The sequence below is a fragment of the Lutra lutra genome, chromosome 1, assembly GCF_902655055.1.
Source record: "Lutra lutra chromosome 1, mLutLut1.2, whole genome shotgun sequence".
Lineage (NCBI taxonomy): Eukaryota > Metazoa > Chordata > Mammalia > Carnivora > Mustelidae > Lutra > Lutra lutra.
Genome location: NC_062278.1, coordinates 5,637,709 through 5,663,496, shown reverse-complemented (window position 1 = coordinate 5,663,496; position 25,788 = coordinate 5,637,709). Strand labels below are relative to the sequence as shown.

The 25,788-nt window shown below is 47.1% G+C and overlaps 1 protein-coding gene across 2 annotated transcripts in view; it reads left to right on the top strand.

Annotated features, from left to right (window-relative positions):
- The first annotated feature begins 14,242 nt into the window (after positions 1–14,242).
- The window catches only part of IGSF5 (immunoglobulin superfamily member 5), a 45,513-nt gene continuing 33,967 nt past the window's right edge, over positions 14,243–25,788 (top strand). The window contains exons 1-3 of one of the 2 annotated variants that reach the window (XM_047719810.1): positions 14,243–14,474; positions 17,921–17,999; positions 23,952–24,269. In XM_047719810.1, coding sequence (XP_047575766.1) covers positions 17,942–17,999; positions 23,952–24,269 — 376 coding nt within the window. In that variant the 5' untranslated portion in view covers positions 14,243–14,474; positions 17,921–17,941. The remainder of the gene's footprint in view (positions 14,475–17,920; positions 18,000–23,951; positions 24,270–25,788) is intronic. The other variant, XM_047719808.1, reaches the window with a different exon arrangement.

Genomic DNA, 25,788 nt, shown 5'->3' with positions numbered 1-25,788 from the left:
AAATACAGACAATTATAAGAACATACTATGAGCAACTCTACGCCAACAAATTTGACAATCTGGAAGAAATGGATGCATTCCTAGAGACATATAAACTACCACAACTGAACCAGGAAGAAATAGAAAGCCTGAACAGACCCATAACCAGTAAGGAGATTGAAACAGTCATCAAAAATCTCCAAACAAACAAAAGCCCAGGGCCAGACGGCTTCCCGGGGGAATTCTACCAAACATTTAAAGAGGAACTAATTCCTATTCTCCTGAAACTGTTCCAAAAAATAGCAATAGAAGGAAAACTTCCAAACTCATTTTATGAGGCCAGCATCACCTTGATCCCAAAACCAGACAAGGATCCCAACAAAAAAGAGAACTACAGACCAATATCCTTGATGAACACAGATGCAAAAATTCTCGCCAAAATACTAGCCAATAGGATTCAACAGTACGTTAAAAGGATTATTCACCACGACCAAGTGGGATTTATTCCAGGGCTGCAAGGCTGGTTCAACATCCGCAAATCAATCAATGTGATACAACACATTAATAAAAGAAAGAACAAGAACCATATGATACTCTCCATAGATGCTGAAAAAGCATTTGACAAAGTACAGCATCCCTTCCTGATCAAAACTCTTCAAAGTGTAGGGATAGACGGCACATACCTCAATATTATCAAAGCCATCTATGAAAAACCCACCGCAAATATCATTCTCAATGGAGAAAAACTGAAAGCTTTTCCGCTAAGGTCAGGAACACGGCAGGGATGTCCGTTATCACCACTGCTATTCAACATAGTACTAGAAGTCCTAGCCTCAGCAATCAGACAACAAAAGGAAATTAAAGGCATCCAAATCGGCAAAGAAGAAGTCAAACTATCACTCTTCGCAGATGATATGATACTCTATGTGGAAAACCCAAAAGACTCCACTCCAAAACTGCTAGAACTTGTACAGGAATTCAGTAAAGTGTCAGGATATAAAATCAATGCACAGAAATCAGTTGCACTTCTCTACACCAACAACAAGACAGAAGAAAGAGAAATTAAGGAGTCCATCCCATTTACAATTGCACCCAAAACTATAAGATACCTAGGAATAAACCTAACCAAAGAGACTAAGAATCTATACTCAGAAAACTATAAAGTACTCATGAAAGAAATTGAGGAAGACACAAAGAAATGGAAAAATGTTCCATGCTCCTGGATTGGAAGAATAAATATTGTGAAAATGTCTATGCTACCTAAAGCAATCTACACATTTAATGCAATTCCTATCAAAGTACCATCCATTTTTTTCAAAGAAATGGAACAAATAATCCTAAAATTTATATGGAACCAGAAAAGACCTCGAATAGCCAAAGGAATATTGAAAAAGAAAGCCAAAGTAGGTGGCATCACAATTCCGGACTTCAAGCTCTATTACAAAGCTGTCATCATCAAGACAGCATGGTACTGGCACAAAAACAGACACATAGATCAATGGAACAGAATAGAGAGCCCAGAAATGGACCCTCAACTCTATGGTCAACTCATCTTCGACAAAGCAGGAAAGAATGTCCAATGGAACAAAGACAGCCTCTTCAATAAATGGTGTTGGGAAAATTGGACAGCCACATGCAGAAAAATGAAATTGGATCATTTCCTTACACCACACACGAAAATAGACTCAAAATGGATAAAGGATCTCAATGTGAGAAAGGAATCCATCAAAATCCTCGAGGAAAACACAGGCAGCAACCTCTTCGACGTCAGCCGCAGCAACATCTTCCTAGGAACATCACCAAAGGCAAGGGAAGCAAGGGCAAAAATGAACTTTTGGGATTTTATCAAGATCAAAAGCTTTTGCACAGCAAAGGAAACAGTGAACAAAACCAAAAGACAACTGACAGAATGGGAGAAGATATTTGCAAACGACATATCAGATAAAGGGCTAGTGTCCAAAATCTATAAAGAACTTAGCAAACTCAACAGCCAAAGAACAAATAATCCAATCAAGAAATGGGCAGAGGACATGAACAGACATTTCTGCAAAGAAGACATCCAGATGGCCAACAGACACATGAAAAAGTGCTCCATATCACTCGGCATCAGGGAAATACAAATCAAAACCACCATGAGATATCACCTCACACCAGTCAGAATGGCTAAAATTAACAAGTCAGGAAATGACAGATGCTGGCGAGGATGCGGAGAAAGGGGAACCCTCCTACACTGTTGGTGGGAATGCAAGCTGGTGCAACCACTCTGGAAAACAGCATGGAGGTTCCTCAAAATGTTGAAAATAGAACTACCCTATGACCCTGCAATTGCACTGCTGGGTATTTACCCTAAAGATACAAACATAGTGATCCGAAGGGGCACATGCACCCGAATGTTTATAGCATCAATGTCTACAATAGCCAAACTATGGAAAGAACCTAGATGTCCATCAACAGACGAATGGATAAAGAAGATGTGGTATATATACACAATGGAATACTATGCAGCCATCAAAAGAAATGAAATCTTGCCATTTGCGACGACGTGGATGGAACTAGAGGGTATCATGCTTAGCGAAATAAGTCAATCGGAGAAAGACAACTATCATATGATCTCCTTGATATGAGGGAGAGGAGATGCAACATGGGGGGTCGAGGGGGTAGGAGAAGAGTAAATGAAACAAGATGGGATTGGGAGGGAGACAAACCATAAGTGACTCTTAATCTCACAAAACAAACTGAGGGTTGATGGGGGGAGGGTCTTGGGAGAGGGGGTGGGGTTATGGATATCGGGGAGGGTATGTGCTATGGTGAGTGTTGTGAAGTGTGTAAACCTGGCGATTCGCAGACCTGTACCCCTGGGGATAAAAATATATGTTTATAAAGCTGTAAAAAAAAAAAAAAAAGAAAGAAAGAAAGGATGAATCCCCAAGTTTTGTAGCAACATGGACGGGACTGGAAGAGATTATGCTGAGTGAAATAAGTCAAGCAGAGAGAGTCAATTATTATATGGTTTCACTTATTTGTGGAGCATAACAAATAGCATGGAGGACAAGGGGAGTTGGAGAGGAGAAGGGAGTTGAGGGAAATTGGAAGGGGAGGTGAACCATGAGAGACTATGGACTCTGAAAAACGATCTGAGAATTTTGAAGGGGTGGGGGGTGGGAGGTTGGGGGCACCAGGTGGTGGGTATTGTAGAGGGCACGGATTGCATGGAGCACTGGGTGTGGTGCAAAAATAATGAATACTGTTATGCTGAAAAAAATAAAAAAAAAAAAATTAAAAAAAAATTAAAAAAAAAAAAAATTGCAATTATGTTACACAATTTTTCTCTATTTTTTCCTTTTCTTTAAATTTTTTTTTCATTATATTCAGTTAGCCAGCATATAGTACATCATTAGTTTTTTGATGTAGTGTTCAATGATTCTTAGTTTAGAGTCTATCTCGTCTCATGACATGGTTCTGCAACTTGGTTCTTATCAACTTCATAAAGTTCCATTAAAGAATTTCCCATTCTTTATTTATTTAGTTAAATGATCACTATACTACATTTAAGCAATTTCTGCTTTGCTAGTTTGCTTCCATTCTCTCTCTTGTATCTATCTATGACAAACTCTCCTTGTTTTTCCTCTACTCAATATTCACCTTGAACACTACTGTGAGGTGTTTCTCCCTGATGCCAACAATTCTGACACCAGCTGGGTGTCTTCTGATTTGATTCAATTCTGACTTATCTGCCTGGATAGCATCAGATTCACAGGTGAAGGGCAGATGCTGCGACCAAACTATGTTATGTGGGCGAGATGTAGACTTGGGCAATGTGAGGCCACCAAGATTCAGGGTCATTCATTCATGTATACAGAGCCTAGCTCACCCTGACTGCTACACCTAACATCAACCACACCCTTAGCTGAAAGAGTATCCCATTACTGTCTGTCTTTTGTACCCTCCCTTGTCTTCATAACATATACCACAATTCAACATACACTTATCTGTTCATTTATTGGTGGTTTCCCCCTCAAGCATATGAGCTTCTCCAAAGGGGAGATTTCTATTCATCACTGTCAAAACATAGTACGTATGCATTATGTGAATTAACCAACGTCATCGAGATCATCAACAATATAAAGAAGCACAAGTACCGGGTGTTGCATAAGGAGTTTATAGTCAGTATCTCAGTCAGTCCTCACAAAGCTGGGTGAGGTTGAGTATTGTTATGCTTCTTTTCCCTTATAGGTGAATTTTTCTCATTTTATGTACAGGTAATGTATTTGTTAGCTATTTCTGTGTAACAAATGACCACCACAGCAGCTTTAAACAGCACACATTTATTATTCTCTTAGTTGCTGTGGGTCAGGAATCCAGACGCTGCTTGCTGGGTCTCTGTTCAGGGTCCTTGCACGACTGCAGTCAAGAAGTCAGTTTGGACTGACGTCTCATCTGAAGGCATGCCTGGGGAAGGGTTCTCTTCCCAGCTCACATGGCCACTGGCAGGATGCAGTTCCTTGTAAGCTGTTGAACCGAGGGCCTCGGTCCTAGCTGGTTGCTGACTACTGGAGTCTGGCCTCAGTCACAGTCCTTTGCCCTTGGACCTCCCCAACCTGACTGTGTGCTCCATCAAGGGTGCTGGCAGAGAAGGCAGCAGTGAGCTTCTGCTGGCAAGATGGACGTTACAATCTTACGTGATTATGGAGGGGACGTCCCATCACTTTTGCTGTGGTTTGTGGGTTAGAAGCTACTCAGAAATCCCACTCATGCCCAATGGGAGGAACGTACACAAAGGCATGAATACCAGGATGCAGGGCCATTGGAGCCATCTGGGAGATCAGAGAGGAGAAGTCACCTGGCCAAGGCCATGTGGCAGGTACATTGGTAAAGACCTTGCTCCCCAGAACTTACCTTACTGAGATGGTAGCAGAACTAAAGGTGAGGGGCACCTGGGTACCTCAGTTGGTTAAGGGTCTGACTCTTCATTTTGGCTCAGGTCATGATCTCAGGGTTGTGGGATCGAGCCTGGGGTTGGGCTCTGTGCTGAGAATGGAGCCTGCTTGAGATTCTCTCGCCCTCTCTCTTTGACCCCTTACCCCTTGCTCCTGTATGCTCTGTCTGAAAACAAACAAACAAACAAACAAAAAAAAACTATTGGTGATTATGGATCAAAAAGACTGTATGCCCTGAAGCATGATACAAATATTCACGTTGTTCCCACGAGGGTCAGAATCAGGACTCTGACTAATAGCATCCTCTTTTTTCTTTTTTTAAAATATGAAATAGAAAATTTAGACTTATTTTAAGAAAAAAATCAGCTTTTAATGGTCTGAAATGATGAAACAAATTTCTTTTAAACTTAAAAGTACTTTGTATCTTCAGGAAATGTAATAAGTTTGTATCTCTACACCGGTCACAGAAGCCAGTGGACCTATTTTTGTTCACCCCTTTTTGTCTTTTTATTTGGGCCAACAATGTCCAGCTGAAAGATGCGAAAGAGTGCATTTCTCATCCTCTGTGGGCGGCGTGGACATCTGACTGAAGTCTGGCCACGGTGTTATGTGGGGCTCCCAGGTGGTGCCTTGCAGCCGGGTGGCTCAGCCCGCCTGCATGTCCTCTTCAGCTTTCTTCCTTGCCGCTCCAGGCACCAGCTGGGCAGTGAGAGGATGTTGGGAATGAGAGCTTCATGCTGAGGACAGAGAGAAGAAAGAAGGACTCTTGGAACTGGTTCAGGATTATTTACCTATGGACATCTTCTTCTTTTCTTTTCTTTCTTTTTTTTTTAAAGATTTCATTTATTTATTTGAGAGAGAGAGCAAGAAAGAGAGAAAGCATGAGCGGGGCGGCAAGGGGCAGAGTGAGAGGGAGAAGCAGCCTTCCCACAGAGCAGGGAGCCTGGCCAGACTTTTGACCTACAGAAATAAATAGGTACTCGGGGAAAAAAAAAAAAAAAGAAAAGAAAGGAAAGGAAATAAATAGGAAATAGGTGCTCTTTTAAGCCACCAAGTTTGTGGTAGTGTGTCACAGAAAACTAATCCAGCAACAGTGTGCGAATTTTCTGGTCCAGTCTTTAAAAGACCAGCCGCTTCTGTTTTTTTTTTTTTTGTATAATGGACCAAAGGCTCTTGGACCCCAGCAGCTGTGCTGTGAGCAAGCTCCTAGGGGAGGAGGAGATGCCCACCTGGAGAAGAATGAAGAACGAAGACCCTCTGTGTAACCACAGCCCTGCTCCCACCACTCCCCAGCCTGGGAACCAGCTGCTTTGTCAGGGGAGCGGCGGGGGTGGGAGTCCTGCAGCCGCAGCTGATCCGTCCCAGATGCAAGCAGACAAGCCACCTCCACTGAGTCCTGCCCAGATCACAAAATCAATGACTCTCCTTGTTTCCAGCCACCAACTTTTGGGGTGTTATAAATACAGGGTGAATTTTATGCTCTTGGCCCTGGGCCAGGATTGCTAATTGTTTTTCCCATGGTATGAATGACATTAAAAAGAAAGTAAAGACACTAGCACATTTCTACATCGAGGGAGAGAAAACAGCCCTGCAACTCGAAGGGCACATTATTCTACCGTCTTTCCTCCTGGATTTTATGAATCGAGGACTGCAAGGGACAGACAGCATTTTGCAAATTCCTAGTCACAGGAGGGGTTTATTAACTTTGCATTCCAATGAACCAAGAGGGGTTTATTATTATTCCAATTAACCACACTCACAAATATAACCACATCCCATGACGTGGAGGGTATCGTGAAGCAAGTCATCTTCGAAACTGCATGTGGGATCCTCAGTTGGCATGGTTCTGGAAACTCTCATAACTTTCTCAGTCATTTTAAAGTGACTAATGTTTTCACATGATCCTAAATGAAAAGAGTCTAATGTTGATAGGGTACCAAATGTATTCCCCCAGCCCCACTCTGTATATAAATACATGCATGCTGGTGTTATCTGCAACACTAAAAAGATGGAAGCCATATGAGGTCTAACCTCATGGGTATTCTTATTGCCATTACGATACACTTATAATGATGCTGTATTCTGTATCATAATAGAGCATGTTATTATGAAATCATTAAGACGGTGCTCATGAATGGTTTTTGATGATAGGGAACAATGCTTATGATGTAGCGTTAAATTAAGAAGCTATAAAATCACGTTCTACTATATAATACATGAAAGTAAAACGTGATTCTTCAGGTAAAAGATTTCTAGTAGCTGAAATGTAGATGCAACTTAATGTTTAATAATAAAGAATTCTTTAAATAACTGATGGTACATCCACAGACAAGACTTTTTAGGCACCTAAAATTGTTTTGTAAGGGCACACATTTATGGAAAGATACTTAGGCCATTTGGTGAAGTGCTTTTATGAGTTGCCTAGGGCTACTGTCACAAAGTACCGCAAAATAAGACACATTTATTCTCTCTGTTCTGGAGGCTGGATGTCTGACAACAAGGTTCTGGCTTGGCCATACTCTCTCTGATGGCTCTAGGGGAGATGCCTTCCTTGTATCTCATAGCTTCTGGGGGTCACCAGCAGTCCTTGGTATTCTGGTAGGTACAACACACCCATCTCCACCTCTGTTGTCACGTGGTACACTCCTGTGTGTGTCTTCACGTAAACGTTCTTCTGTATGTGTGTCTGGGTCCACCTTTCTCTCCTCTCATAAGGACACCAGTCATACTGGATTAGGGTTCTCTGTAATGCAATATGATCTCACCTAATGTAACCAGTTATATCTGCTCAGACCTTATTTTCAAATAAGAACACACTCTGAAGTTCTAGGCAGATAGGAATTTTGGGGAGACACTATTCAATCCAGTTTAGTGGGTTAGGTAAAAAACAAACAACAGATTTTGTATATAAGATGATATATAATACTTCAATAAAAAGTTATAAGTTATACTTGTCATACACACGTAGACACAGTCATAGACATACAGATGCATGTACACACACATTCAAGATTGGAAGGCTTTATAACAAGTACTCCATAGTGGGTCTCTCTGGACGGCAAGGTTTTGGGTTCTGCTTTAATGAACTGTTATTTTTTTTCCTGAATTTTCCACATTTTCTACATTGACAACACAGTCCTTTTGTAATGAAGACAATACCAAATTAAACAAAATTTGCCAAGTTGTCAAAAATTAAAATAACTGACCGTGTTGATTGCATTGGACATTAGCTGCTGGGGGCCACTGTAACTATCTTGGGAGATTTCGCTAATCTAGAGTATTTCAGACTTCTTGCAATGCGCATGTCTTTTTTTGCAGAGATGCATTAAAAAATAGACTTTTCTTTCTTAGGGCTGTTTTGGAGTCACAGCAAAATTGAACAGACAGTACCAAGAGTCCTCTCCACACATGTATAGTCTGTTCCACCGATGCGTCCCAGGCCAGAGTGGTACATTCTTTGCAACTGATGCTTCTGTAGCAACACGTCATAATCACACGAAGTCCACAGTGGGCCTTAGCGTTCACTCTCGGTGTTGTACATGATACAGGTTTTGCCAAATGTGTAATGACACCCACCCACCAGTACGGCACCAGGCAGAGTACTTCCACTGTCCTAAAAATCCTCTTTTCTCTGCTTATTTATTTACCCACCTCCCCAGCAATCACAGACCTTTTTACTGTTTCCATAATAGCAGTTGCATCATTCAGAATGGATCATAGGGAAATCTTTAGGGGTAGACCCCCGGTCCAGCTGCCATGGGGTTCACCACCCACATACCGTGCAAAGCCGGATAGGATCGGCTTTGGTAAGCGATGCTGCCTTCCGCTGATGCCATTATGCTTAGTCACTCAAAACCCTGTATTTTCTGACTGGGAACAGAGGTTTATTATATATTACGTAAATAAAAACTGGCTATTAAATAGTGGATCCATATGAACATTTTTTAGCAGATACTCGCTGTGTTTTTGACAGTGCTTGTCTGCGTGGTGCGCTTAAAAGCAAGAGGGGAGGGGTGGGGGGACGTGCTGGCCTGGTGGTGGGTATGAAGGAAGCACGATTGCATGGAGCCCCGGGTATGGTGCATAAACAATGAATCTTGGGACACTGTTGCAAAAACTAATGGTGTACTGTATGGTGACTAACAACACACACACACACACACACACACACACAAAAGCAAGGTGTTTTTAATTTTTCTCCTTTTGGTTTACCTGCATTTTCTAACTCTTTTTGAGAGTGAATATATCTCACTTTTTAAGTAGGGGAACTAATAGGAGCCATTCATTAAAAATGGATAATACTCACCCGTCGGTGATATTGGGAGTATAGATGGTCTTTATTTTATTCTTTATATTAGCTCGAGCCTCATATGAAACTGTTTTCTGTAAGAAAAATAATGGCTACATGTAGGCACTTTTCTATCATTCAAGCTACTACTTTTAGTATTTTAAGAAAGTTCTGTAGGGATTATGCCACTTGTTCACTTAAGTTCCTCGAAGGTCTCCTATTAATGGGATTTAAGATTGTGGCTCTCATACAAATCTAAAAGGAAGACGTGTCCGAGATTTTATTTAACTCTCTAATTGACGAGGGAACCAACCAGCAAGATATTGAAACAGGTTCAAAGGAAATTTAAAGAACACACACACACATGCTGTTGTAATGTTGAAAATTTATGAATAGATGCAAAACTGGTCCATGTCCAAAGAGCAAGGGTCAGCTGCATCTTCACCAAATTCACTAGCGTATCTGCGTACTAGATCGGTATTACTATCAGTTTCTTACAGCTTTGTATCAGTCAGGTTCTTTAGAAAGAGACCCAGTAGATGTGTTGTGTGGTATGTGCTGGTGCCTGCTTTGTGCAAACACACCCCGAACATCCCTGTTAATCACTGTCTTGAGAGTATACAGATCCTGTCCTCCCACTGGATTCCCATCAAGCAGGAAATGTAGAAAAATATGTTGTTCAAGGGGCGCCTGGGTGGCTCACTCGGTTAAGTCTCTGCCTTCAGCTCAGGTCATGATCCCAGGGTCCTGGGATTGAACCCCTGATGGGGATCTCTGCTCAGTGGGAGCCTGCTTCTCCCTCTCCCCCTACCCTCCCCTGGCTTGTGCTCTCTCCCTCTCTCTCAGATAAATAAAATCTTAAAAAGAAAGAAAGAAAGAAAGAAAGGAAGAAAGAAAGAAAGGAAGAAAGAAAGAAAGGAAGAAAGAAAGAAAGAGAGATATGTTGTTTAGTGTTCGAGGTCAGGCACTTTGGGGGCAACCAACATGGATGTCCACCTTTGTAATAAGGGTGTCCAGATGGCAGGCCTTGATGTCTTTGGAACGGTGGCTATACAAGGAAGGGAGAGATGACAGGAAGTTGCTAGGCTACTTGGTACCTTATGAAAGCAGCAGAAGCTTTGTCCCTTCAGCTGCTCCTGGACTCCTTATATGTAAGCTCCTCCAAGAAACCTGTATCTTGATTCCTGTCTCCAAGTCAATTCTCTGGTCTTGTGGGACTGTCACCTGCCCTGGACTTAGAGTCTGCTGGGGAGCGGCTGCACAGTATGTATGGATTATGAGAAACTAACTCATGCAGTTTTGGAGGCTAAGGAAGTGCAGACCTAGGAGACCTGGTGCTGTGGCTCCTGTCCAAGTCCGAAGCCCTCACTCCAAGGTCCAAGGGCAGGAGAAGATGGATGTCCCAGCTAATAAGCAGGGAGAGAAATTTTACCCTTCTTCACCCTTTTGTTCTATTCAGGCCCTCGTGGATGAGATGAAGTCCACTCACACTGGGGAGGGATATCTGCTTTATTCAGTGTCCTGATTCAAATGCTAACATCTTACAGAGACACCATCACAGACACACCCAGCCATAATGTCTAACCAGCTCTCTGGGCACCTCGTGGCCCACTTTGCACAAACTGTCTCACATTTAAAGTTTTCATTAGCTCAAAGACAGCTCAGGTCCTGTTACACCAGGTCACCACATGTGGACAGCAAGATGGAGTCACTTATGTTAAGCAGTCACTCATGTCAGACATGACATAAGGAGCCAAGGGCATGCAGGGAAGACCAGATATCACCTAGGGCAGCACTGGCCGACCACGCCCCAGAACCGACAACCAGTAGAAGCAGGGGAGGTCTACAGAGCCCAGGACTGACAGCCCTTTACAAAGGGAGGAACTTTGCAGCAAACTGTCAGACTCCTCAGACCCTGACCCCTGCGTGTGTGACCACTTCAAACGGCAGCTGCTGCTCGGGGCTCTGCCCCACTGATCTCCCAGAGGAACCGAGACCCTTCCCTGCTGGGACAGAAGCAGCAGTAAGGCCGGAGCTGACCTGAACAGGACCGAGACCTTATCTCAACCATGCGCCCACAGACTGATGTTGTGTGGGGATTGTTGGCTTCTACGTCCTGTTCTACCCAATGTGTTGTGTGGCCTGTCTCGTGCTGTGCTCTGTGTGACCTGTAAGAAGCCGAGGTCAGCACGTGGGGAGATGTCACTGAGTGTGGAATCCCGACCCTGCCTCATCAGCACGTTAACCTGGAGGAATAAATAAAGCTGGTGTTGGAAAAGACACCCCTCGTGTGCACCTTCATAGTATACTCACACCACGATCTTTGCTTATTTCAAAGTTTTTGGTTTTTTTTTTAACCACTTTTTATGACATTCCTTTTTATATGTGAAAATAAAAACCCAATTCTTGACTGTAGCTTTTGGTTTGGACCCTGCTTCTCCTCTGGGCTCAAGGAAGGACCTCTCCCCCCACCAACTCTCACCCTTTTGCATTCAGGCCCCTTTAGGCTCTCCAACTTCTTCCGGCTTGGCTTGTGGGCCTCTGGCCACCCGTCGCAGGGAAGCCACCCTTCCCTCTGCTCCGGGAGGCAGTCCTCCCCAACTCTGCCTTCCTACCCAGTGATCTAATGTGCCCACCGCCATCTGAGCTCAAACTCTGTTTCTCCAGGGAAACCCCCTCCCAGCCCCAGCACCTTTATCAAAGCTTTTCTTCTTCTTCTTCTTTTTTTTTTTTTTTTTTTGAGATTTTATTTACTTATTTGACAGAGAGAGACACAGTGAGCGAAGGAATAGGAGCAGGGGGAGTGATAGAGGGAGAAGCAGGCTCTCCTCCGAGCAAGGAGCCCAATGCGGGCTCGATCCCAGGATCCTGGGATCATGACCCAAGCAGAAGGCAGATGCTAAACCGACTGAGCCACCCAGGAACCCCTGTCAAAGCTTTCTTTAGAGCCTTTACCCCAATTTAAGTTTGAGTGTGAATATGTTTTATGTAAATTTGAACTTTTTGATTTTCGAATAGCATAGGCTAAAAATATTAGTAAATCTGTATGCTTAAACTTAGAAATAATGCAAACCTCCCAAAGTACCCGCCCCCCAAAACAAGTCCCTTGGAGCTGTACCGCCTCAGAGCTGTGTTTCCAGTGACCTATAAACTGGGTTTCCACTCTGGGTGGCTGTACCCAGGGTTAGCAGTGCAGGGGGTGGGGGGGTGAGGGGTGATGGGGGGAAGACAGCCTGTTGTGATGCTTCTCAGTGGGGGTTACTGTCGTTGCGTATGCATGTAATTGTGGCACTTGCAGGGGGCCGGAATATACTGGAATTACTGTAAGCTGAAAATAACTGAGGAACAGGAGACTCCAAACAAAGTGTGCCCTCCCCTCTCCTGTATGGAGAAGGGCAAAGCTGTGATCTTAACCATGGGACACTCTTACCAGGATCTACAAAACAAACCTTACACAACCTCCTCTTCCTTTTAGTCTCTCCCAAGCATTCACCTTTCCATGGTTTGCCACGTGTAGAAGCCTACATTTCTTCTCCTTTGTCCTGTCAGTTCTTTTCAGATGTATTGTCTTGTGAAGACTCCTTTGGGTTACTCAGCACTGAGTTTCCCCTGTCTGTATGCAGGCTGTCCATATCAATAAACTCTCACTATTCTTTTTTTTTTTTAGAGATTTTATTTATTTATTTGACAGAGAGAAATCACAAGTAGGCAGAGAAGCAGGCAGAGAGAGAGGAGGAAGCAGGCTCCCTGCTGAGCAGAAAGCCCGATGTGGGGCTCGAACCCAGGACCTGGGATCATGAGCCGAAGGCAGCGGCTTAACCCACTGAGCCACCCAGGTGCCCCAACTCTCACTATTCTTTTGTTTTTCTCTTGTTAATCTGTCTTTTGTCAGTTTAATTTTCAGAACCCATGCCACAAAACCAAGGAGAATATAAGAACATTTTTTCCCCCTCTCCTACACACTTACTGTTTTTTTTTTTTTTTTTTTTTTTTTTGGAAGGACAAATAGATTTTCAGGAGAAGAGACAGGAGATGGGAAAATTTGTGATAATGTTTATCTATACAGGTAAGAGTGGTCTTTCAATCTTATTCTGGGTCACAAGCTCCCTGTGGAGAAGGGGCCTGGAATAGGCTTTATTTGTGTTCTCCCTTCTGGGGGTAGATCCACCCTGAAGACGAATTTATGGCAGCCTTATTTCCCAGTAGTGGCTGCTTTCAGTCAGCAAAGGGAAGCTCTGAGAAGGCTTTTCAAAAAAGTTGGTTAAATGTCAAATATTTTCAGCTTAAAAAAATCTTCAGGCCAAACGTGCATCTTTTGGAATGTATTCTGATCCTGTTCAACTGGGGAGAAACATCCCCTCCCCACCCGGACTTATTTGTGTTGGTGTCTTCCACTGAGTACATGACCCACATGTTGGTGTCTACTCTGTTCAGAGGCCTTGACCCTGAGTCCCCTGACAAGATGAAAACGCATTGAGGGAGACAAGCCAGACGCTCAGAGAGAACCGCAGAGAGCAAACAGTTCAGGACTGGGCTACGCAGCGGATTCCAGGTCGTGGTTTTTTCCAGAAGTTTCCACAGTGCTCGGAGAAGCCAAGTTCCTTTGTTCCCGCAGGGGGCGGGGTGGCCACATTCCAGAAGGCCCCCCTCAGGGCTTCTTTCCTTTCAGCCAAGAACCAGTTCTTGCGGAGGTGGCGGTGACAGGCCCAGAGAAGGAACCGGCTCCGCCAGCCCCGGGCCTGCACTGACGCCAGAGGGCGGCAAGGTTGTCCAGGCCCGTGTCCTGGGGCGGGAAGGACCCCCAGCCCGGGCAAGAGTGACCACCAGCCGGGCCCACAGGGCGCAGGCAGGGCTGCGGGACCAGGACCGAGATCGGCCCAGAGGAGGAGCCGGGTCAGAGGCCCAGGGCCCGCGGCCGTGACCCCGAGGTGGCCGTGGCGTGTCCAGCCCCACCGCACTGCCCAGGCTGCTGTTTGGGGCTGGCTAATGATTAGCAGGAAAAATGTCAACTCTGGGGCGCGCTCACCTTCCGGGAGCGAGAGGCGGGTGGGAGGCAGAGGCCACCTCTGTGTTTATAGCCTGGCCTGTGACGTGGGAGAGCATTTCGCCGGGAACTTCCTGTTAACAGGTGACGTGGGTCGGGATTCTCCGGAGGCCGCACAGGTGTGTTCCTGCTCTGTGTGGACTGAGACAGAACCGTGGCTAGATGCCCCGGGGATCGGAGAACCTCTTCTGAAGCCCTGAAGAGGAAGGAGGCCTTCCTGCCCGAGGTAAGGCAGCTCCAGCCAGCGGCCAGGCGTCTGTCTGTCCAGCGGGCTGGTCCCCAGGCACCTGTCTTGGCTGAGGGGCGGGTCGCCCGGCCACAGGCCTCTAGCTGCTGTCCCAGGAAAAGTGTCCCGCCTGCAAACACACACTCGTTGTTGCCCAAGGGACACAGAGTTAAACATTAAAAGAGGGAGCTGCCCTGGGGGTTTCGGAATTCAGGAGGCTTTTTCATGGAGCGGCAGCCCCTGTCACAGTGCGCTGCGCTCCGTGCGCAGGGAAAGCTGAGACGCCGCAATCTGGGAGGTCAGGATTCCAGCGCTGGAAAATCCCGGCGGCTCCGCTGTTCATCGCACGCACCTGCAAATGCCGTTTGTGGGAAGGGAAGGAGAGCTGCTCTGAAGTCCCTGCGGGCCGGCGGACGCTCCCGCTGTGCTGGTGCCGAGTCCCGCGAACGCCCAGACGGCTGCAGGCCGCTCTTTTGCGGCAGCTGACTCTCACTCACCCTGAGGGGCCCTTGTCCTTCCTGTCGGGTCTCGGCTTCCTGCCTCTGCCTGGAACAGAACGTCGGCAGGTGCCTTCGGATTTTACCAACTCAAGCTACTTCCTGGGCCCCAGAAAGCAGGGCTTGTGTGTGGGGCGTCGTGAGATGGTAAAGTCCAGCACTGCCCTCTCTGAGACCACGCCTTCTGTTTTTGCCTTCTCTGGGCAGTAAGGGACTGGTCGGTGGTTCAGCCCTGCCTGTGCCATACAGTTTAATAAGGTGTGGGATGTTAAGGAGGCTTTGCAGCTTCTCACCTGGAAGGGGGCACTTCCAATCCTCCATCACAAAAGGAATGAGATCAACTCAGGGATCTGTTCCGCTTCTCCCGAGAGATATTAACTTGCAAATTGCTTGCCATAGGTCCTAATTTAATTAAAGCGAAATGTCTGAGTTCACTTAAAACTTGAAATCGGCTTCCTGACGGCACGCACCCTTCACGGGCAGCCCGGCGCGCATGTCTGCAGTAATCCTGCTCGAGGTCCTGCAGCTCTTGGGAGCTCCTGACCCGCCCGCCCTGTGGGTTCCGCTGGGCTCTGTCGAAACCAAGTGCCGGTCCTACGGAGAAGCCAGGGCCTGAGAGGACGGCGGCAGAACGGAGCCTGCCGCAAGCGCAGCCCTCTGGCCGCAGTCTGGAGCCTGACTCCTCTCGGTTATCAGCATCCCTGGTGGACCTTATGCTACCACCGCAGTTTCAATAGCGCAGGCTGCACCCTTGGCATTTATTGCTTTCGGTGAAATGTGTAAGCTTCTATGATGTGATGGTTCAGCTTCGCCTCCAGCTGCTGCTGGGGTGCAGCACTCTGGGCTACACCCACAGTGGACTGGTGCGGTGCCTGGCCTGCTGCGTTGTGCTCATCGAACTTTGACAATTGGTAAATGATTTATTTGGTGCTTCATGATTCAGGATCTGGAATCGGTTTGGGAAGGCTGTGATTTCACTTCGGGTGTCTGTGCACCTTGCTGCTGAGGAGTGTTTGTGCGGGTCTCTAAGCCTGTTTTGGGTTACTGCCGGGGTGAGGCCCGCTGGGCAGGGGGCGGGGTCCACCACCGCTGGGGCCGTGGCACACTCTTTGAATTTTACCTTACGCCCACGAGTGGTTATAGTTGAGCACACATGCTCAGTTTTGCTTTCCCAACACATCGGAGAAACAAAGGGGGTAGAAAGCCTATGTTCCTCCTCATGAGTTGTGAATACTCAGGATCTCGCTAGGAGGGAAAGCAGGTTACAGGGCTGGGTGTCTTTGCCATGCTTCAAACCACCTCTCAGTCGTCTTCTGCAACCTGTATGCTGTGTGCTCTGCAGACTGAGGTGTGGCGGGTTTTAGTCTGTGCCCTGTCTCCCTGCTTGTATTTCTGCTTGTGTGTTGCTGTGGGGTCTGTCTCTTTTGGTCTGTACCAGAAGAAAGGGGACTGAAGCCCTGGACAGGTGTCAGCTCATGACAAAATCCCACGGTTGGGGGGGCGCCTGGGTGGCTCAGTGGGTTAAGCCGCTGCCTTCGGCTCGGGTCATGATCTCAGGGTCCTGGGATCGAGTCCCACATCGGGCTCTCTGCTCAGCAGGAAGCCTGCTTCCCTCTCTCTCTCTCTCTCTGCCTTCCTCTCCATCTACTTATGATCTCTCTCTGTCAAATAAATAAATAAAATCTTTAAAAAAAAAATCCCACGGTTGGGGAGGTGTTTCTCCCGGAACCCAGCGCCCCACATTTTGGAGGGTTTGGTTGGACTCCCCTGGGTTCTCCCCCACTGGCTGATGGGACGGTGAAATCCCTGTCCATGCCAAAGCCACAGAAAACCATTCCCCGGTTAGGGTGCTGTGTACCACATGGTGGTGTTGAAGAATGTTTGAAAGAAAAAGACCCTTTTCTGAGGCTAAGGGTCTGTCGTTTTTGCAGACAGTTCCCGGCCTGTTCAGTGGGTGACTTACTTTAAATGCTCCAGTGGGACCTCACGGAGCGGGTGACTTCGTCACATAGGCTGGCTGCAGGGGAGAAGGGGAAAATCACAAGATAACATGTGGGGGTGTAGGGTGAGCAGAGGGTTATCCAAGAACAAGGGACTCAAAGAAGGGCCAAGAGGTATACATGACAGGATCTCCCTGTGCTGTCAAGGGGCCAGTAAGGACTTACTCAGTCTATCCTGGCCTCCCCTAGCTCTGACCTCTCCCCCTTTCCCTCGCTCCTCACTCTGCCCCAGCCCTGGAGCCCTTTCAAACATGCCAGGCACTATCCCACCCCAGGGCCTTTGTACCTGCTGCTCCGCTGCCTGGAAAGCTCCTCTGAAGATGCCCACGGGGCTGTCAACCTCGCCTCCTTCACTGTTCACAGGGCAGCTTCTCGGGAGCCTTTCTCCAATTTCCCTAGTTGTGGTCATAGCCAGCCCACCCCATGCACACAGTCACGTGTACACACTCTCCTATTCTATTTTTCTTCATAGCTTTGGCACCTTCTAATAAGCTTATGTTCTGTTTTTTTTCCCCCATTTTGTTGCCTCTCTTTGATAATGTGAACTTGTCATGGGCAGGATTTCTTTTTCCCAGTGATTGAAACACCACGATTGAAATGAAGAGCAGTAAGCCCGCACCCCTGCATCTTGGTGAGGGCTTCCGCGGTAATGGTATACCATCTGCATTTCGTAATTTATACATGGGCTTGGGAGTAAGATCAATTAATACAGTGATTCTCAAACTTGAGCACATGCCAGAACTGGCTCCTTGTTGCATTGCTCAGACAGATCTCTGGGCTTGCCTCTGGAGCTTCTGATCCAGCAGGTGGAAGGGGGAGGCTGGTGCCGTGACCATGCTGAGAAGCTCTAACCCATCCACGGACCCATGAGCTAGGGGGGGCTCTGTGTGCTCTGAATGGCAGATGTGCATCAGTGGTAGCCTGTGACCTGCCTGCTTTGTTTCTCCAGGGGTGAAGAAAACGTGTGGGGATGGAGAGCAGCTGGAAAGGCATCCCGACCACACTGGTTGTCCTGGCCGGGCTGGCAGGTAGGGCTCTTGCGAGCTTGGTGGAACTTTCATGGGCATCTGCTGAAGTGGGCAGAAGGGAACCCAGAAGAGGCAGTCTGGACAGGTGACTGCCAGAAGCTTCTGCCTTGGGCCCTTCCCACAGTGAGGTCCCTTCGGCTGGGCCCATTTCCCAGCTCTGCTGACTGAGCTGTGGGAGAAGTCCTTCATGGGCACTTGGCCCAATAGTCCTGTTCATTGGGTTGTCGCTGGTGTGGGCCTTTGCCTTCCGTACCTTCCCATACTCATGCTTTTACTGAAATGTCCCATCCTCTTCCTGGTTTTCTCTTCTTCCATTTATAGTTGGCCTTCAAGGAAGGCCCCATTCCTCCTCCCTGAAGCCCTCCTGACCTGGCAGTGTTCAGGGTGATAATCCCAGCTCCTGTTTATTGACAGGGCGGCGGAGGGAGGGACATGCGGATGCCTGTGAGGCCTGACATTTCTCCCATCAGCTTCTCCTCATCCTGGATCTCCCTCAGGGTGTTAGCTGGAATGGACTCCAGGGTATCCCCGGCCAGGGCCTCCTGATCTGACTTCACTTTGCAGGAGGAGCGAGCAGACAGAGGGGTCCTTAGGGCGACGGAGTTGGCTCCCCCAGCTTTCTCTCGTTATGTCTTGTCTAGATTTCTTTGCTTCAGGTGCGTTTGTCTTGTCTTCTCAACTAAGTTTTAAACTGCAAAGGTATCCGTGCTGTATTCCTTATGTGGTGACTTTAAGGCATTGTACTTAAGCATAATAAACATAGAGAAAAGTGCACAAGTCATAGAGGTGCCGTCTGATGACTTTTCACAAACTGAACACCTTCGTGTATCAACAGTGACATCAAGCACCTCCCACGAATGCCCCCTTTCAGACACTCTGATATCCCCTCCCCCAATATTCAATATTTATTGAAAAACGGAAAAGACATAAAACAGTATAGGGACTATTGGAGTGTGTTATGGGGAGTAGGGACTGTTTTGTGAGTTTTGGTTGGGGTGTGTGGAGACATTAAGCCCAGGGGACCAGGCTGTGGTGTTAACATGTTTTTGGGCACCAAGATGTTTGGAAACTCCTGGCTTACAGTGCACAGTGAGAGGTGTTTAGTAGCTGCTGGATAAACATTTGTTTGTAGAGTGGAGAGGGAACACTGTCCTCGCTTGTGTGGAGCTTAAGGACTTGTCTTGGGGCTAGTAGACCACACTCAGCACACATTTTAGGGACAAGGCTCTACCGTGGCTACTTCAGCCACAGCAGCAAAGATCTCTTCTAGCAGCTCAGCAGGAAACTGATATGCCATGGGGTCTACCGTTTTCTGAGGTATTTTTCCCCGACGCTCTATTTTGGACAAAGGAATGGCTCTGGTTGAGGCGTGGAGATGGTTGTTCCAGGAGGGGAGAGGGTTATGGGCTAATTCCTATGCCCCCTGGGAGATGGGGTCCATCACAAAAGCCTGAGCCCCTTGGGTGTTTCATCTTGGAAAGTCTTGGAGTAGAGACACTTTCATTTATGGAGTTGGCTTCGAATAGCTGAGAGCGGCCTCCCTGTGCATCCAACGGGTTCCTGCCAGCTCTCTCCTCTCTACCTTGCCCTAGTGTAATGGGTTATTTAGAATCCAACACCCTTACTTATTTACTCAGTGAGTATTCCCTGAGGACCTGTTAGGTGCCATTTAGTTGCAGGCACTGGGATGTGGTGATGAGCAAAACCAGGTATAGTCCCTGCTAACAAAGACCTTACAGTCTAGCAGGGGAATCAGGCATTAGGTGAAAAATCAATATAAAATCACAATTGTGATAATTGCTTCTATGATTTGAAAGCCTGTTATAGGATAATTCAACCTAAAATTCTGGGAAGCCTTCCCTGGGGAGGAGACAACTAGACTGGGAGCTGAGGCGTAAGCAAGACTGGTATGCCAGGCTGATCACTGCCTGTGCAAAGGCCCTGGGGCCAGAGAGACTTGGTGAGTTTGATAAATTTAGGATAGTCTGGTGGCCAGAGTGTGGAGTTTGGGGCAGAAGGAAGTTAATGTGAGACTAAGTAAGGTCTTAAGATATGATAATGGTAAGGGTTATCTGGTCTTTATTTAAAGTGGATGTGTTTAAAATACTTTAAATATTTAAATATTAAAGGTGGAGGAAGGGTCCGTGATCACACTGGTTTGCTGAGAAGATCCCACTGGTTGGTTGTCATGTAGATAACAGTTCTGGGTGCTGGTGGCACAGCAATGATTGCAGGGACTCTGCAGGTGTTTCAGGACCCCTCCCTCACTTCTCAGTTTCCTTCTGACTGTCCCAATCCCTGATGTGTTCCGACTCCCGTTTTCTTTCTCGGAGCTGTCACACCAAACCATTTCTCTGCTGCTAAATCCATTTCATTTCCCTTTGACCCTTCTGCTTTTAATTGTCTGCTTTTTGGTTCCTTTCCAGTGCTGAGTAAGAGAAGGGGGAAGGTGAGGGGTCCTCAGGTACAGGGAGGAGCCTGCTGGAGGAGAGTGGGAGAATAGGGGGATCTAACCTCCTGCCAGGGAGACGGCCAGCTGCTCCCACAGGGAGCTGAGAGACAGCCTTTGCAGAAGGTTGGTATCATCCATGTTTAGGATCAAGTGATGGAGGGCTGGTGGGAGGCATGGAAGCAGGCAGAGGAGCTACTGTTGGAGTGATTCCCATTTTGCAGATGGGAAGATGCAGTGACTCAAAGTGATGCACTTCAGTCCGGGCTGCAGCCCGTCATTCATGGAGATGCCTGGTGGAGTAGGATCCTCGGCAGGGGAGGAAGCAAGGTGTTGGGATGCTAAGATGGAAATTAGAGTGTGAATGTGAGTAAGGATCCTGGAAGTGGATCGACTCCTGAGTTGGGCGACCACCACAGTTGGCAGCCAGGGGAGTGTCTGGGAGGGGGACCCTGATCTTTGCCGTGGCTCTGCCCCAATTTGCCTATTTGCTCTACAGAATGAAAGGGGAGGAGAAGGAAAGGGTGGTTTTGTGTTTGATGAAGGTCTTATTTACAATTTTCTCATATTTGTTCTGCACAGGGCGGGGTCACACATACCACAGCTGATAGGGCTCAGGGAGAGGGGGGCGGCTCCAGGACCTCACATTATCGGGATACAGCTTCTGAGTCACGAGGCAGGCCTAACCATGGGTTTATCCATGGTGGGAAGCCAAGACTGTGGGTGACACTGTCCGGGGAATGGAGCGCTTAAGACTGGGTGCCTCCTGTTTAATATAGAGGGCAGGCTCAAACTCAAGGCGTTTCCATTTGGCCTTCCTCTGCCTCACCTCCCACCTGTGAAGTAAGGTAGGTGGCCTGCGTGTTGTCTTGGTCACACGCGGCAGTCTGCTGGCTTGGAGTGAAATAAGCCGTCAGCCCCCACCGGGCTGTGAGGGAGTCAGGTTCTGAACGGGTCCGCGCGCTCAGTGGGACTGCTTGGACCGAGCTCCTGGTAGAAGCCTGGGTCTCGGGAAGCCTGGGTCTCAGCCCTCCGGGCTCTGTCCACATCCGAACATGGGTTCTGTCCACGTAGCTCTTGTGACCTGCATCAGGAGCAGGGGAAGAGCACTGTTGTCACACTGTGGGGGTGGAGAGAGCGCGTGTCTTTCCTCAGGGTGTAGACTTGGCTCTTTCTTTTCTTTTGTCCTTCTTCTTATGGTGCAGCTCAGGCTTGCGGAAAGAGCTGAGTTGGCACAGCGGCTGTGGCTTCCCTGGGGAATCAATTCTGATATCCCTCCTCAAGCTTTTTTCTTGTTCTAAAAATCCCAGATCAAAGGGATCCTTGGATCAGAGGCACTTGTCCAGGGATAAGGGAGGATACCCAGTAGAGGCTGCTTTTAGAATCTCACCATCTCTCATTTCCTATCACACCCAGAGACCCTTGCCCCCCCAAAAAAGAAAAAAAAATGAATAGCCATCATGCTTACCCAAACACAGCAACCGTTTTAGTTAATTCTGATTTGCCCTCGGTTCTGCCTCTTTGGACTCCACAGGATCCCTTCCTTGACCTTGACCCTGGCTGCCTCTCTCCCTGGTCCTGCTTGCCTCTGGGACACTGTTTGTGCAGCAGACAGTGCATCCTGGGCGCTCAGGTGATGTGTTAACATGTTAATGCCTGTCTGGGGTGTGGTGTCTCCCCAGGAAGCTGTAGGGCTGTAATGAGATTCTTTGAGAACCTGTAATATAAGTTGACCTTATGAAGTTGGAAGGACGGGGGGCTGCAGTGATTTGGGGGCAATCAGTGTATATGGCTGGCTGCCTGGTGGTCCCACCAGAATCTTAAAGCTCCAGAAAGTTAGAGGAACACATTGTTGTCTTACTGATGAAGCAGGTAGGGCTGAGAAGAAACCACCGGGCATGGTCTGCCAGGGGTCTTTTTTGCTGTAAACCCTGAGTGGGATCAGAAGGGAAAGGAGGAAAGAGAGAAGGTCCGAGTTTGGGTCTCAGCTCACCGCTGTGATCCAAGTCCTGGGTATTGCTGCTTTTTACTTCTTCGTCGTTAAACAATAGGTGGTAAAAACATGAGCATTCAGAGATTTTGAAGACTATCCTTTGCTGTGCAAGTTTTACTTTGAATTTTTATTACAAACATGGGAAGGTCTTGAAAACTTTCACTGCCGGTTAGCTCCTCTAAGATGATTAGAACTTCGGTCCTAAATGCCCAGAAGATATCCTGAGCTCTTCTGGTGTAGAGCATTCCATCTCAGGTGGTTATGGCTGAGGTCACATGAGCTGGAGAGCCCTTGGCGTACCCCATGTGGAATACCAGTCAGGAGTTGTCACTCCAGATTTCACTGGAGTCACGGTGCATCTGGTGAGCTAGGGGTTGAAGGTAGTGAAAAGGGTGAAGGAAGAAATTTTACTTCAATCTGTGACATCCTTGGATTGTCTAAAATCAACACATCCTTCGTTGCATGTCACATAGGAATGAACCTTTGCTGAGGGCTTGGGGGTCCTGTGAAGGACGTCACGTGAATTACCATATTTGGCTTTTGAAACAAGTTGCTGTAGTATTAGTGACTGTGTTTGCAGCTGAGGGGAGTGGGGCATGGAGAAGTTGCGATCACTTGTCCATTGAGCCAGGAGTCTCACCTGAGAGACTATGGTCTTATGCTTGTGAGCATCTGACTGTCTGCTGGGGTTTTAAACCTAGCGCTCAGGGTAGTGAGACTTGGACGAGGCTGCCGGACGCATCGCTTGGTGGTTCACAATAGGAAAGCCTATCCCCCACATCCTTCTATCTACCCTCTTCCCTCTCTTTGTATCTCCCCACTGAGGTCTCTTCTGGACCTTAAGAGGAGAGGTGTGACTCAATGATAGTACGGTTCTCTTGATACTTGGTGACTGACGGACCTATCACTCCATGACAGCATACTCAGGACGCAGCTGTTGTCTTTTTCCAACTGGATTCCTTCTCTCTTGACCTTGTTTTCCCCGGCCCAGACACTGTCCTGAGCATCCCACTTGGGGGCTCTAAGAGCGCAGGGTACACATGGGGCTGTGATCACCGCATGCTGTGTTCCCCATTCTCTTTGTGAAGAGAAGCCTTGGGATTTCCTCAGAGGTGGGAATCAAAGATTCCTTCCCCTTTTACTGGGAAGATAACTCTCATTTCATAGTAAAGGTGAAAAAACTTTTCTTGGCAGAGCTGGGCTATAAGGTGCTCATGGGACTAGGCTGGGATCAGGTATTCAAGGTAACATATTTCTGGAGGTTGAGGAAAGCATCTTTTTTTGCTTGCAGTTTGGTGGGAGTGCTGAGAACTGTGAAGGGAGGGATTGGAAAGGCGGGATGTGTGGCTTCCTGTCCACTGGGGAGACATGGTGTTGGGATCAGGAAGACACGGAGTCTGACCACTGGGTATCCAGAGGTCACAGCTGGTAAATACAGAAGGGTTAAACCGTACGGTTGACTTACATAGATCCGCTCACTTACCTCCTTGAAAAACTGGCTGCCTTCCAGCTTCTGGATCCAGCTATCAAATCATAGAAGGTCCCAAGAATGCAACGGTGCTGGAGGGCTCGGAGGCTCGCTTCAACTGTACCATCTCGCCGGGCTGGAAGCTCATCATGTGGGCTCTGAATGACACGGTGGTGCTGAGCATCACACCCTCAGAGCCCATCATCACCAACAAGCGCTTTACCTCTGCCAGTTATGAAGAGGGTGGCAACTCCATCTCTGAGATGATAATCCATGACGTGCAGCTCGGGGATGCCGGGCGCATCAAATGCAGCCTCCAGAACAGCGACCGGGATGCCTCTGCCTTCCTTTCTGTCCAAGGTGGGTACACAGGGGCCCCTGAGTGGAGCAGGTGGCGTCTGCTGGGCCAGACACCAGGGGAATGGAGGGACCCTTCGGAGTTCATGTCACGTGTGATGATGGGTCTGCTGTCACCTGGACTTACACTTGGAATGATTCCAAACCAACAAACATCGATCTCACCCCCTCCCTCACTGATTCTCTTTCTGCTTCCCTTCTTGCTGTTTCTCTCATCTCTCTTCTCCTTTCCCGTTTCTCTCACTAAGATTCTTAAACACAGATCTTACCACTTTCCATCTGAACTGTATCAGTGCTGATAGCTTTTGTGACATTTACCCTGGATTCTCCCCAGGCCAGTCATGGTCACTGCTTTTTGATTTAGGGAGGACTGCCAATCCTTGCCTTTTCTCTAGTTTTTTATGCACTTGACTTTGTCTCTTTGCCTTAGGTCCTGTATGCACTTTGAATCATGCTTTACCCTTTACCTCTTTCTAGCTGAGCTCTGCCAATCTTCTGTTCTCTTCTGCCCCCAGAAGTTCTTATAGTCGAAGATGTGTGTTCACTAAGTATACAAGTGTTTTAGAGAAGAGTGAATGAAACTTACCCTAATGGATGACTTATTTTTCATTCTTAGAGGGAATTGTGAGATGCTCAATTGTGAGATGCTCCAAAACATGCCATATAGTGAAAAAAAGAAAAAAAGGGTGTTTTTCAAGAATTCAGAACATCTTTATCAAAGTTTAATCACTTTGCACTCTTTTTGTAATTCGGTGGTATTTTTAGATGCACTGGAGCTGGTAGAGCTTCTGATTTCTGTGGCAGCATTTCTTATAGCCGACCACATCATATGTTTGAAAGTTTTCTTATGTCTATTTATTTGCTTATCTAGGAGAAATTTCCAAACGTTGGATTTGTGTTAATGTTGCATCAAATCCAGTTTGATAACACTTGGCAGAGATGCATGCCTACCTATTTCTACTTTTTTTTTTCTTAGTGATTGTTGTCAATTGTAAGTCAAATTGTTGTCTCTTTATGTTTATGTGTCTTTAATTTTATGAGGTTTGATGACGTTTTCTGAATAGTGCTTTTCTGAGACTACCTAGATTATTGGCTTAGTTTGCATAACTAGATTCTTACTATAATAATTTGTGGTATAAGGGAATGAACACAGGAGAAAGGGAATCAAAGACTTGAGTTCTGGTTTGGCTTTCATCAATTACCAGCTTGGTGACCCCTGAGGAGGCTCTACTCCTTCATCTCTAAAATGGGGATAAGGCTTCCCTGCCCACCTTGCTGGTTTACTGTGAGGATTTGATAAAACAATGACAGAGGATGGTTTGAAGACTCCAAAGTCCTGTCTGGTTCAGCTCATTGCACACATAGTTGGGAGCCAGAGTGGTCTGGTGGTTCATGATGCAGGCTGGGACCCATATGCTAAGTTAAGATTCCAGCTTCATCACTTATTAACTGTGTGACCTTGGCCATGTTATTTGATGACCTCATGCCCTAGTTTCTTCATTATAGGGTAGTTGTGGGATCA